This window comes from Patagioenas fasciata, chromosome 27 (genome assembly GCF_037038585.1).
Source record: "Patagioenas fasciata isolate bPatFas1 chromosome 27, bPatFas1.hap1, whole genome shotgun sequence".
Taxonomy (NCBI): Eukaryota; Metazoa; Chordata; class Aves; order Columbiformes; family Columbidae; genus Patagioenas; species Patagioenas fasciata.
The window spans coordinates 5,028,101-5,042,543 of NC_092546.1; the positions used below are offsets into that span (position 1 = coordinate 5,028,101).

A 14,443-nucleotide genomic window follows, 5' to 3' on the forward strand; every position below is an offset into this window, starting at 1 on the left:
AAATGGAATATTTATAGGAGGGAGTGAATCAGCAGGGGAAACGGAGACATAAATAAAGATTCGCCAGCAAGGAAAAACCAGGACGGAGCCCAGACAAAGTCACCCGGTGCCTGGGGACGCGTGGCCCTGGGGGACAGCGCCTGCCCCTGCCCGCTGCCCAAACATGGGATACAGGCAGCCCGTGGGTGTCCCGTGATGGCGCACGGGGACATCCCCATCCCATCCCACCCCACCAGGGTCCGTCTTTGCCTGGGGGCTGCGATGCAGTGGCCGGGACACCCGACCAGCGCCGTCCCCAGGGAACAATTAATATCATCCCCATTGCATTGGAGCCGCCTGGGCACCGTCTGCAGGGACAGGGACAAGGACAAGGGTGGGGACGGGGACATCCTTCCCCCAAAACCCGCTCCTGGCTTTAATCCCGACTTTGTGCCGTGCGAGCCCCCAAAGCCGCGGGTGACCCTCCCCGCAGCCCCCACTCTGTCTGTGCCATTTATCACAGCTAATCAGCTTTAATTCGGCAATTTGTCACTCTGGAGAAGGCCCTTCCAGTTAGTTGATTTATATTTTTTCCAAAAAATACAATAATAATAATTATTATTATTCCCCTGATAAGCATAAGCCCTCCTGTTACAATCGCCTTTGCTTGGGCTTTAATAACGATCATTAAAATAAATAATTTTTTGGAAATAAAAGGCAGGGAGAATAGTGGGTTTTTTAAAACAAAAAACAAAAAAGGTATTGTTTTGTATGCGTTTGAAAATTGTTTCCCAGTAAATCCCAGCCCTTTGTATTAATTTTACATTTTCAAATGTTACCTTGCCAGGGGCAGGGTTGGCACAAGTGACTCGGGAAAGGAGAGCGAAGGAGAGAGAGAAAAACCCTTCTCCTTAATTAGCGCTTTTCCCTGTGTGATCAGAGTGCTTATGAGGCAGGTAATGAGGGGAGGGGGGCGCCCGGCGCCTGCTCGGTGGGGCTGCAGCACCAGCCCCCCCCTCTGCTGCATCCCCTTCCCTTTTTGGGGTGCTGGGTGTCCTGTGGGTCACCCTGTGCCACCACTCCCCCTCCTCGTTTTGGGGTGGCCTGTGTGATGAGTTTGAGCCACTCTCAGCACAGGGGACTCAGGAAGGGATGGGGGGGGTCAGGGATACTTTGGAGGGGCTGTGGCCACCGTCCCTGTCCCCCCCAGTGCCGCGCTGACCCCTCCAGCCGCTGGCCATAGGGGTGCAGAGCTGCTTCTTGGGGTGCGTCCCCATCCCTGGTCGTGCTGAGGTGGGGGGTTCTGTTGGTGGGGGGGCCCACGCTGCAGCTCCCTCTAATTAATTAGCAGTGACAACATGATCGCCACGGTGCGGGGGGAAAGCCGAGCTGCCCGGTTGGCTCCCCGGTGAGCGCCAGCGGTGTTGGTGGCACCGAAGCTCTGCTGTGTCCCCCCCGGCACAGCCGGGGGACCCCAGGGGTCGCCCCCAGGAGCCGGGGGGCGGCACGCCGCGGTGTTCCCAGCACCGCTAATCCCTTAATCTCTCAGATAATCAGCGCCAGAAACAGCAATTATGCTGGGATTGCAGCGCGCGGCTGCGGTGATGCCAACGCTCCGGCGGCGCCGGGAGTCGTGGTTGTTTTGTGACTGAACTACCAAGCAGTGCCGGTTTCTTGGGTGTAAAATGAAGAGGCTCTGGGTTAATTCGGTGGGTTAACGGAGGTGTTGGGGTGGGGTGATCGGGGGAGCTCCAGCCCCGGGGCACGGTCAGACGGAGGTTTTGGTGCACCCGGGGCCGCCGGCATCGCCGCGGCGGGACGCGGTGACCCCTGGTTCTCCCACAGGTTCCACCGCGGGGACTACACGGTGGAGGTGAGCATCAACGACTACCTGGACATCTACTGCCCGCACTACGAGGAGCCGCTGCCCGAGCAGATGGAGCGGTACATCCTCTACATGGTCAACTACGAGGGCCACGCGTCCTGCGACCACCGGCAGCGCGGCTTCAAGCGCTGGGAGTGCAACCGGCCCGACTCCCCCAACGGGCCCCTCAAGTTCTCCGAGAAGTTCCAACTCTTCACCCCCTTCTCGCTGGGCTTCGAGTTCAGACCTGGCCACGAGTATTATTACATCTGTGAGTAGGAGCTGGGGGGTGATGGTGGGTCTGGGGACACTGGGATCTGGCGGGTGCACCGCGGGGATGTCCCCGGCATCGCCCTGGGGACGATGTTGAGCTCAGTTTGCGTCATGGACCCAAAACACCATGAAACCCCCCAAACCCAGCCGTGCCCGAGTGCTGACAGCGCCGGCAGCTCCGGCTCGACGTGCAGATCCGCGCTCGGTGCCAAAAGCCGTCACTGGAGCTGGGTCACGGCCGCGGGTGCGGGGCAGCCATGGGAGCCATGGGGGCTTTGCAGGGACCGCAGGATGATGGGGACGCTGGTGTCATCCCCATGGGGCCACCACCAGGCACCGCTGAAGGTACCGCTTTGGAGCTCCCATGTATTCCCATGTATTCTCGTGTAGTCCCACGATCTCCTGTGTATTCCTGTGTGTTCCCATGTATTCCTGTGTGTTCCCATGTATTCCTGTGCTCTCTCTCGTGTATTCCCGTGTGTTCCCATGTATTCCTGTGTGTTCTCGTGTATTCCCACATATTCCCGTGCTCTCCTGTGTATTCCCATGTGCTCTTGTGCTCTTCCATGTATTCCTGTGTATTCCCGTGTGTTCCCATGTATTCCCGTGTGTTCTTGTGCTCTTCCATGTATTTGTGTGTATTCCCATGTGTTCCCATGTATTCCTGTGTATTCCCATGTATTCCTGTGCTCTCTCATGTATTCCCGTGTGTTCCCATGTATTCCCGTGTGTTCTTCTGTATTCCCATGCTCTCCTGTGTATTCCCACATGTTCCTGTGCTCTTCCATGTATTCCTGTGTATTCCCATGTGTTCCCATGTATTCCCATGTGTTCCCACGTATTCCTGTGCTCTCGTATTCCCATGTGTTCCCATGTATTCCCACACGTTCCTGTGCTCTTCCATGTATTCCCATGTATTCCTGTGCTCTCTCGTGTATTGCCATGTGTTCCCGTGTGTTCCCATGTATTCCTGTGCTCTCTCATGTATTCCCATGTGTTCCCATGTATTCCTGTGCTCTCTCATGTATTCCCATGTATTCCTGTGCTCTCCCATGCGTTCCCATGCTCTCCCATGCGTTCCCATGCTCTCCCATGTGTTCCCATGCTCTCCCATGCATTCCCATGCTCTCCGGGGGCCACACTCCCCTATTTCCCCCCAGCAAACGAAGCCCAAACCGACCAGCTCAGCCCAGCAGAGCCTGGAGCAGGGGGCGAGGGGAGCGGAGCCTGAGCGGCTCCCTGGGGAGCCCATCGGAGCCACGGAAAGACAAGTTAATGTGGCCCAGCTCAGGCTCCGGGAGCCTGGCCGTCAGTAAAGGGGAATAATAATTAAAAAGACAAAATCAAAACACGGAAGCCGTGATCCCCGAGCACTCGACGGTGTCACCGGGCGCCGGGGCGGCTCTTCTCACGCCAGAGCCAGCCGGTGTGCTTATCTCCCTTATTATTTCTCCCCCTTTTTTCCTAAAGCATCAGTTTGCAGCCCACTTAATTTGTTCCTTTTATCTATATTAAATTACCATTTTTTCCCCCCTCTCCTTCCCCCCCTGTGAAATGTCACTTGTGCAATAACCGCATCTACAACTCTCCATCCCCCCCCCGCCCCGCTTTATTTTTATTATTTTTTTTATATTTTTAATGTCGTTAGGGAGAGATTACACAGAAGTAAATGGTGAAGCTGATCATTGCTAAACCGGTTAGAATTCATGTCATGCGGAACATTAGAAATTATGCCTCTTTGAGGAACCGTATTTAGCAGACATGAAAGAAAAGAAATTACCTCCTCCTCGAGCTGGCAAATTGCAATGCCATTAACCCCGGGCCGCGCCGGCGCTCCCGGCACGGGGCCAAGGGCACGGACCGGCCCTGGGGACGCGGGGACATCGGGGCTGCCCGCACGGTGGGTACCGGGTGCTGCTTGTGTCACCTTCCCCGCCAGGGATGTGGTGGAGAAGGGGGAGAGAAGAGGGACAAAAGATGCGCGGGGTGCTGGGTGGCATCGCTGCCACCGCTCCCGCCCCGTTCCCCCTTCTTCCCGCTGGAATGAAACTTTATTGTGAATTCGCTCTCCTCTTCTTTAATCCGAAAAACAGACAATTCAATTCCTTTAAACGCATGTATATATATAATAATAGTGTTTTCTCATATTGACCGGGGGGCTTTCGACAAGACCGCTGTTGTGGTTACTCCCTTTCTCGCTTATTTTCGCTCGGTGCCTTTCCCCCCGTCCCCAAACGGCGCTGGGACCAGCAGGGACCCGACTGGGCCATATAATATTTATAAACTGGGGCTGGGGGGGCTCTGCTATGGGGCAGCTCTGTCCCTGTCCCATTGTGTCACTCCCTGTGGTTTGGTGACACCGGGGGGTGAATTCTGCGCCCCCTCCCGGATTCCCCATCACCCATTCTGCGCAGTGGGGCTGACGCGGCCACACACGGGGGTCCCTGTCCCATGGAGGGGCTGAGCTGCTGACCCCCCCAACCCCCCCCTTTATCTCCCCTTTGCTTCTCCGCAGCCGCGACCCCCCCGAATGTGGTGGACAGGCCCTGCCTGAAGCTGAAGGTTTACGTCCGGCCAACAAGTGAGTGAATTGGGGGGGTGGGGGGAACCATGGGTGTGGGGGGGTGGTTGCCCTTTGTCCCCCTTGGTACCACCAGTGATGTCCCCCAGCCCCGCCGGTGGCTGCACCGCGGTGGGCGCGTTGCCGGCGTTCGCCGCCGAGTTTCAAATAGGGGAGAAAAACAATTAAAAAAAATAATAATAATAATTAAAAAAAATCTCCACGCAGTGGCCACTGCTCAGAATCAAATAACTCAGCCATTTAAAAAAAACAAATTAATAATTTTCTTCTCCTGTTAACGTGTAATTAGCAAATGGCAGCAGCTCTCCCCGGGGAAGGGCTGAGTGCCTGCGAAATGTCACCCTTTAAAAGGATGTCTTTCTCTTTTTCTTTATTTGCATGGCTTTAAAATAAAACCCGATATAATGAAACCATCTGTAAAAAATCATTCTGTTTTGTTCGGGACTGGGGCATAATAGGGGGGAAAAAATCTCTCCTGGTGCAATTTTTTCATAGTTTAATAATATTGGGATTTATTATGCCGAGGAGGAAGAGGTGAGGGTGGGGGACGCTTTGGGGAAACTGGGCGTCCTGGGGTCCTTTATGTTTTAAAATCTCATTAATCTTGAGATGCTGCTGGGAATTTGGGGGGTGGTACCCAGCTCCTCGCTGCCGGGGACGCATCGGCAACATCCGGCCCCCGGGGTACCGAGCATCCCCCCTCACCTCGCTCCCTCTCTCGCTCCGTTTTCCGCAGACGATTCCCTCTACGAGTCCCCGGAGCCCATTTTCACCAGCAACAACTCCTGCTGCAGCCTCAGGGTCCCGCACGCCGCGCTCGCCGTGGTGCCGGTGGTCTGGACGCTGCTGGCCTCGTAGCGCAGCCACCGCCGCGCCGGGGAGCGGCTCCGCGGGACGGGAGCACCCCCAGGACGGGGCCCGGACGCCCCGAATCGCCCGCGAGCCGCGGAGCCCGCGGGGAGGCCACCGGCGCGCAGGGTTGGTGCTACCGGCGCGACGCTCGCCTGGATCCCGCCGCCGCCTGAAGTCCCCGTCGTCACCGCGCCCCGCGGGACAGATCTACCGAGAGCCGCCGGCCCCGCGCCGCGGCTCGCCGGGCGCCGGCCCCCCCGTGGGATCTGGCTTTTTACGTTTCTAGACCAAATACGGAGTCCTCGCTGATTTTTTTTTGTTTCTAAAGCAGAAATCTTGTTATTTTAATTGGTGGGGCTGTCTCAGCCCAGGCCGCCCCGTGTCAGACTGACCCGCGCGGGGCCGCGCTCAGCGCCCCTGAGCCCCTTGCTGGGGCGGCACCGGGACCCTGCCTGCGGGCAGCGCTGGGACAGACAGACGCCAGCGATGGTGACAACGGCTCCATGGTCACAGACTCCTTCCCAGCCCGGCCAGCGCTCCGGCAGCAGGACGTTGCGGTGCCAACCCCGCCGTGCTTCCCCGACCACGGGGACACCGGGATGGGGGACACAAACGGATGCGAGCTCCTGGTGGGGTGACCCTATCCCCACCACTCATGCTGTGGATGTCACCGCTGTCCCCATGGGGCAGCCCTGTGGGTGGCAAAGCAAACTGGACGCAGCGAGGGGAGCACTGGGGACCGCTGGCCGGCACGAGGAGCACCGGGGGTGGCCGGCACTGGGAGCTCTGGGGACACCGGGGACGTCTGGCACACGGAGCACCGGGATGCGGGGCCGGCACGGGGGTCCCGCCGGGCGCTGGGAGCCGGCGGGCCGCGCTCGCCCAGCAGCCGGGGTCGCTCCGGGGCCTTTGGCTGGCGCCGGGTCCCCGCGGCGCTGATCCGGAGCGTGTCCCACCCCGGCACTGCTTTCCCTCCCCCGCAGCCTCCTGCTCTTCACCGGGGAGCGAGACCCCCGGGGGGGCGGCAGCCGCGTGCGGGACCATCGCGGCGCTCCCCGTGGCCACCCCATTGCCCCCCGGGGCTGCACTGGGGGGTCTTTCCTTTTCCTTCTTTGCATTAATAAGCAAAACCCCCAGCCTGAGGGTGGCCTGATGTGGGGGGGCAGGTCCCCAAGGAGGGGCCCCCCCCATGGCCCGACCCCTTCTCGCCTTAAACCTGGGGCTGTCCCACCTGGGGGGGTCTCGTGCCCGTTCTGCAGAGCCCAGGGGGGGCCGGTGGCCCTGGAGATGATGGTGACGGACTCAGACCCGGCCAAACCCCCCCAAAACCACGGGCGCCTTTTCTGAGCGCCCCCCCAAGCCCGTCCGGCAGCGGGGGGCCCGGCGGGGGCTCCGTCCCTGTACATACAGCGCTAAACTGTGAGCGTTTTTTTTTATGTATTGTTGAGAATGGATTTTATGGAAGGGTTTATTTTATTTTTATTTTATTTTGATTTTCTAGACTAGGACGCTGAAATCTCGCAATAAGCTCATCTCGCCCATCCAAAAACCAAATTCCAATTAAAAATAAAACCGATACAATAAATCACATTTGCTGCCGTCCCGTCCCCGTGTGTCCAGACCAGGTCGTGGCTCTCGAAGGTGAGCGAAAGCACCGTGTTCATCCGGGGGATGAGTGGGGAGCACCCACCCAGCACCCAGCCGGGCGCTGAGCACCCACCCAGCGCGGTGCCGGCACAACCTGGCCTTCGGTCTGTGTTTTATATATATATAGATTATATATATAAATATCTATATTGTGTACAGCGATGTTGGGAGAGTGGGAAGGCGAAGGTGGCAGCGGTGCTGGGGGGGCTGGGGGGCTGGGGGGGTCCCCGGCGCGGGTTCTGCGTGTTGGTCTCCGTTCCGTCTGTCCGTGGCCGCGCCGCTTTCGTCCTCGACGTCGTGCTGATGGGAACCGGGTCACCGCCCCATTGGGATTCTGTATTTTTTTATAAGAAAATAAAAATGAATGTCTCGTGAGGCCCTTGCTCTCCAGAAGTGACTTTTCCTCCCTTTGGGCTGTGTTTTGGGGGGGGGGGGGTCTGTTTCAAGCCGGGGGGGGACAACACCAGCACCAGGGGGACAAATCTCACCTCTATCCCCTTTTCCCCGGTGTGACGGGGCTGCGAAGCCAGAGCGCTCTGCTGGGTGGTGTGTTAATTACAGGAAGGATTTAATTACTACGTTAATGAATAATAATGGATATTCAATTAATTAATATACAATTGTTGATAGTACTTAATTATGGGAGGCGATGCAGCCCGGTGGGTGGGCGCTTGGATGCTCCAGCGTCTCCCCCTGCTTCAGTTTTCCCCGTATGGGGTGGCATCGGGCCACCAACAGGTGACATCCAGGAGGCCACCGAAGCCAGGACGTGGCACCACAGCCCCTTTGTCCCCAGCCCCTCCTGCTCTTCTCCTCAAGTACTAAAGAAACTTTTTTGTGTTCACTCCCAGCATTTCACGCGTATTTCGGCGTAATTAGCGGAATAGGGACAATCCACTGTTAATTAATTCCGGCTGGTACAGCCGATCCGAGGCTCTGAAGTTTGCCACGAGAGGGTGAAACACTAATTTTTTAATTTAATTAAGGCCATCTGTGTGCGGGGAGTGGGGAGAAGCCCCTCAGGACACAGCCCGGTGGGGACCCACCCAAACCAGGTGATTTTGTAGCCCCATTCAGTAGGTTTTTCACAGGCCTGACTCATTATCTTTTTAACACTGGGGGCTGGAAATACAGAGTTAAAAATAGCGAGCTGGCAGGCGCAAGGCTGAGATGGATCATCGTTAGTAATTAATTGAGTCATGGGTTTTTAAGGCCTGAAAGGGATCATTTGGCTCAGGCAGCTCCTGTCTTGCAGAGGTGTCGAGGTTTGATTTAAGGACTCCTGGGGATGGAGGCCTGGTCCAGCCCCAGATGCTCCAGCAGCTGCGTCATACCAGGTTGGTCCTTTGTTGTGTTGAGCTGGGGCTGGGTGGGGACATGTGGGGCTGGGTGGGGGACACGTGGCTGGGGCTCCTGCATCCTCGAACAAGGGGGTCCTGGTGGCTTGAGGGGTCTCACCAGCCAGGGAGGGGAACGACCCTGATTCACAGTGTTTGGCTCTGCTGGAAAACCAGGATTCGCTCTGCAGGTTGACCTGCAGAAATGAAACACATCTTAAATCTCCTCTTTGAAGGTGGCAGCACATGTGAAAGGGAGGGGAGGGAAACAGCCCCTGACACCCAACAGGAGGTGCCCCCCAGCCCTGTGACCCCCAAACATCCTCAGCCACAAGCGGGGGGGACTGAGGGGCCCGTGGCCTCGTGCTTTGCACGTGGCTCATGGATGCTGCAGAGCTTGGGTTCTGGGATGCTCCAGCATACGCGGTGCCACCAAGGGTTATGTGGTGCCACCAAGGGTTACGTGGTGCCATCCGGCTCCCTCTGCCACCACCGTCCCCTGGCAGCTGTGCAGAGCACAGACCCGGTTGTGCTGAGGCTGCGGGGCTCACCCTGTGTCCCTGGTCCCGCCCCACGTGGGGGACAGCGGCACCCTGTGCTCACCGCGGGCTTGGTGCCATCCCCAGGCTCCATCGCTTCCCTCCGGCAGCTCCCCGGGCTCGGCACGAACGTGCGCCCGTCACCGCGGGAGCGGCCGCGCTCACCGTGGGAAAGTGCTGAGAAAGCGCCACGGGGGGGGAACGGGACCCGCCGTCTCTGCCGCTTGTTTTCTGCACCCTGGCTGTCACATCTCACTCGGTTCCCTCCCGCTGTCCCTGTCCCCAGCCTTATCTCCTGATGGGTACAAGCGATACGAACAGAAACGGTCGTGTAACAAGCTGCCGAGCGCCCGGGAAAACACCAGCTCGGGGGGGATGATTTATGGAAACAGCACGGGGGGTTTGCGGAGACGAGGAGCGCGGGAGGGATGCGGCTGCCACCGCGCGGGGCCCCCGCCATGTCCCTCGGCGGCCATCGATTGCGCGGCCCGAGCCAGCCGGGTGTGTAATTGCGCTCAGCGCCGGCGGCCGCCCCCCCGCGCCGTTCCGCGGGGCCCGGGAAATGAAACTTTTCAGGCCACTAGACATTTCGTTTTCTTCAGCTGTCAATTCCTCCCACCCCGGGGAGAGGAGCGGGGCATGCGGGGGTGGGCCGGGGGCTGCTGCTGCCCCCCGGGTGTGGGAGCATCTCGGGAGCACCCAGGACACCGTCCCTGTCCTGTTGCTCCATCCCGAGCCCGGCTCAGCCATAGGGAGCGGTGAAGCGTGTACCGAGCATCCCCATCCCAGCCCCAGAGCTTTGCCAGGGGGCGATTTCCCCCCCCCCCCCCCAGGCACCGAGCGAGCATCCATTCCCCTCGGCGAGCTCCTCTCTCGCAAGGTAACCGGCATTATATCCAGACCAATTGCTCCAGCATGATCCTCCTGAATGTTGCACAGCATGTACACGGCGTCTTATGTAAAATACATGCCCCTGGGTGAGCCTTTTAATAGCGCCGGCTCCTGCCCGGGGGGCGGGGGGGCCGCTCTCTGCCACGGCGGTGCCAAGAAATGATTGAAAAGTTGGGGCTCGCCGTAGGAAACACCCCGCTGGGGGGAACAACGTGTTTTCATTCCCCTGCCAGGTAACAAATGAAAAGAATTGCAATGAATGCTAATGGAGCGGGGATGCTGCAAGGCTGCCTGGGCTTGGGGGGAGCTGGTTGAGGGGGTCCGGCCCTGGGAACGCGGGAGCTGCCTGGGGACCCCGGGTTTGCTGGTTGGAGTTGGCCGTGCAGCACGGTCCGGCATGCGGCTGGTGGGCTCTGTGGGGGGGATGCTGTATGAAAATCGCTCCTTTTTTTGCATCAAAATGCAGCTGGGGGAGTGCGTCGGCCCCCGAAATTCCCCTTGGCAGGAGCTGCCATCCCGGTGTCACCATCCCGGTGTCACCATCCCGGTGTCGCCATCCCGGTGTCACCATCTCCTCGCTGCGCCGGGCTGAGCTGTTTGTAGATGGGAGCGGGAGGGTAAACACGGATGAACAGCCTTCCTCCACGCCAGTAAATATTTTATATCACACACCAAGAAAAGACACTCCTATTTAAATGATTTATAAAGGAAGATCATGGAGAGGTTTCTATAAAATATGTAGGGCTCCTAATCCCGACATCATCAAGCAAAGAGGACTGGAATCATATATTACCATTGCAGCAGCGCGGCTACGGGGACCCGGCTGCCAAGGGAAGTGTGTTTGCAGCCGAGGGCTCCTGGGGGAGCGGTAAATCACGGCGGGGCCGGGGGGGGACAGGGAGCCGGAAATTAAGTGGCAGTTTCTGTCCGTCACGGCGGGGCAGGGCGGGATGGGTTTTGGTGTCCCTGACTTGGGGGGGGTTGATGTCTCAGGGTGTGGTGATAGTTTGAGTGTGGTGACACTCGGGGTGTGGAGATGCTGTAGGTGTGGCCGTGCGCTGGGTGCAATGATGCTCTGGTGATGCTCTGGCTGTAGCGATGCCCTGGATGCAATGATGCCCTGGGCATGGCGGTGCTCTGGGTGCAATGATGCCCTGGGCATGGCAATGCTCTGGGTGCAATGATGCCCTGGGCATGGCAATGCTCTGGGTGCAATGATGCCCTGGGCATGGCAATGCTCTGGGTGCAATGATGCCCTGGGCATGGCGATGCCCTGGGCATGGCGATGCTCTGGCTGCAGCAATGCTCCGGGTGTGGCGATGCTCTGGCTGTGGTGATGCTCATTCCCCAGCACGACCCTGGGGGTGCTGACGCCTCCAGGAGCCCAGAACCGCGCTGGTGTGCGGTAGCTCGGTTCCCGTCGAGGCCGTTCCCTGCTCCGCTCTGCAGTGGGGCTGGACTCAGAGCCTCCAGCAGCGATGGGGCACAGTCAGGATCAGGCCCACAGCGACATGACCCTTTTAACCCCACATCCCCTTGATGTTCCCATTGCTCCATCCCCTCGCCACAGCCTTTTGGGACCATTTATTGAGTTCTTCTCCCCTCCGCAGACCCATCTGCTGCCCCCACGTCCCCCGGGGAGCCGGGGGTCCCGGCAGCCGGCACGCACCGCGCACCCCGTGCCGACGAGGGCCACGGCCGCTCTGTGGCAGCGGCGGTGGCGATTTGGCATGCGGCGGCGGGAGCCGGCAGCCGATGGGGCCCTGGCCGCCGCGTTATTAAGGGATTAGCAAGTTGTCTTGGCGCTCAATTGTAGATAAGTGCCGCATTTTGTATTATCTTTTCACGCTGCACCGCGAAGGATGACAAAGAGACAACATGGGTGTCATGGCCTTCAGCATATCATTAAGGGTAATTTGTCTTGCGGGGAGGGGGGAGGGCGAAGGGAGAGAGGGAAGGAGAGGAGGCGAGGGAGGAGAGGGAAAAGCAGCCCGGGAGGAGAGAGGGGATTAAAAACTAAAGAGAGGAGATTAGGAGTGAAATGCAAACTGTATTCAGAGTCAGCCAGGCAGGGAGAAGCAAATAGCCGAGGAGGGGACGGCCGTGCCGGGGGGCTCAGCTCCATCCCAGCGCTGCATGGGGCGGTGGGCAGGGGGTGGGGTCTCCGAAGACCCCCCCCTCTTTTTCTCATGCACGGAAGAGCCCCAAATCCACCCCAGTCATGACCATACGCATTAATCTGTGATAACCAGCAGCCACCCGGGGTGTCGCAGGCATGTCCCTGTTCATTGCCATGGGGCTCCTGGGGGGCTGGGGATATGGGGGGGTGTCAGGGCATGGCAGCATCTCCCTAGTGCAATTTGCTCCCTGGTGTCACCTGCCTGTGGTGCATCCTGGTGCAACCTCCTCCCTGGTGCAATTTGCTTGTGGCGTGACCTGCTTGTGCTGTAACCTCCTCCCTGGTGCAACTTGCTCTTTGGTGCAACCTCCTCCCTGGTGCAACTTGCTCTTTGGTGCAAACTCCTCCTTGGTGCAATTTGCTTGTGGTGTGACCTGCTCCCTGGTGCGATTTGCTCCCTTTTGCAACCTGCTGGTGGTGCATCCTGCTCCCTGGTGCATCCCCCTCGGCCCTGCTCAGCCCCATCCCTGTGCAGCTGGGTCTGTTCCCCCTCGCTGGGCAGCCAAGGGTAAAACCAAGTGTAATAGCAAGAGAAAAATGTAGCGGGAATCCAGCAAAGCCCCCCAGGCCCGGGAAGCGGCGGCTGCACCGGTGGTGGTTTGCTCTATCGGTCAATCAATCAATCAGAAATAAAGGCATGGGTATCGATCGGGGAAGATGGCTTTTCAGGGCCCAGGTAATGGAAATATGCATCTGGAGACAGTCAGATGGAACCGCCAATGCCATGGTCACTGCCGCCAGGAGCTGCGGGAGGACAATCCTGTGACAGCAGCTGCTCCTCACCCCAATGCTGCTTCACCCCCTCCGCAGAGCCCGAGGTGCCCGAATCCCCATGGGGAGACGAGTGGCTGGCGCTGGGTGCAGCGACCCCGGGGCAACGGGCACCGTCCTGGTCCCTTCCTCTGCCGCAGGGACCGGGGCTGCGGGGCATCCTCCCGCACCCCCTCCCTCCCCTCCCCTTCTGATAATCCTATTTTTGAACCAGGGGATTAGGATCAATACTTCGCTCCTAATGCTGCGGTAATACAGTGTTACACCGCCAGCGCCCGTTCCCTGCTGAAACACTTAAGGTAGTTTAAACCCATTTGTGCCGGGGAGTGCCGGGAATCCACAACGAGCTGCACGCGGCCGGGCTGCGGCACACCCGGGGCTGCTGGCCAAACCCGGCCTTGGGCGGCCACCGTGGCCCTTGGAGCCACCCCTGAAAAGTGGGGGATGGCGGGTACCGGGGTCCCCTGCGCTGTGTCCCCATGCTCCCTGGGTTGGGGTCTCTGTCGGTCTTGCTTTGGGCGGCCAAGCCCTCGTGCGAGCGTCCCTCGTGCAAACACTTGTGTCCCCTTGCTTTTGGGTGACCCCAACTCTGCCCCAGGTTTTGGGTGACCCCGGCTCCTCCAGCTCCGGGGGGACCCGACCGCCTTTTGCTCCAAATTGGCCGAGGGGTTTGGAAGCGAACTCCCAGGGAATAGAAACACAAATATTTCCATCCAGTGCTATAATTATGAATTAGAGCAAAGCTCTGTCTTTATTAGGTGCTAATAAAGATAAAGGGGGTTTTGAAATGCAAGGCACAGCTATATAAATGCTAATTCACCCGGAGACCTTCCTCTCTCCCCAGACCCAGAGAACTGAGCTTTCAAGGCAACTTCTCTCCCCCAAAAAAATCCCGGCCAAGCAAACTCCAAGAAACCATCTCAGCAACTTAATTAACTTTGTTTAACGATGCAGCCGCTCAGCCACCCTGGCACCTGTGATGCCCCAGCAAAGCCCATCTATGAGGAGCTGCCCGTGGGGGCTGCGGTACTGGACCCCTGTTTTGGCTCCATCTGCTGCACCGGCACAGTCCAGCGTGGTTTATCCCATCCCGGTTTATCCCTGGCTTTGCTCAGCACCCACTGTCCCTCTCCCTGTCACCCAAATATGTTTTTCCATTTTCTTCCCCATTGATTTTCGATCAGGTGCAGCAGCCAAGGCAATCCCGGCCCAGCCAGCCCGGCTCGCGCTGCCGCTCGCCCAAAAAGCCATCGCTGGGACAGATGGCCCATCCACAGCAAAGGGGCTTTGCAGGGGTGCCCCCCGTGCGTGGGGATCCTCGGCCTCTCCTGGGCTGTGTGAGGGCACGGGGGGGGCTGTAAACCCCCCCCCAGGGTGTTTCAGCAGGTGGGGCAGATCCTGCACCCACCGCAGGTGCCTTGTCCCTCCAAGAAGTAACAGCAGTGGGGATCCGGCCCTCTGCGCCCCGAGTAGTTTTCAATTAAAACAAAAATACTCTATAATAACCCACAGAGGGGTTTTTATTCCCTT

General features: G+C 58.7%; 1 protein-coding gene across 2 annotated transcripts in view; it reads left to right on the plus strand.

The window, feature by feature from the left end:
• Positions 1-7,571, plus strand: part of EFNA2 (ephrin A2) — a 52,012-nt gene extending 44,441 nt beyond the window's left edge. For both annotated transcript variants that reach the window (XM_065858193.2, XM_065858192.2), the window contains exons 2-4: positions 1,825-2,114; positions 4,632-4,697; positions 5,434-7,571. In XM_065858193.2, the coding sequence (XP_065714265.1) occupies positions 1,825-2,114; positions 4,632-4,697; positions 5,434-5,555 (478 nt within the window). In that variant the 3' untranslated portion in view covers positions 5,556-7,571. The remainder of the gene's footprint in view (positions 1-1,824; positions 2,115-4,631; positions 4,698-5,433) is intronic.
• The last annotated feature ends 6,872 nt before the right edge of the window (positions 7,572-14,443 follow it).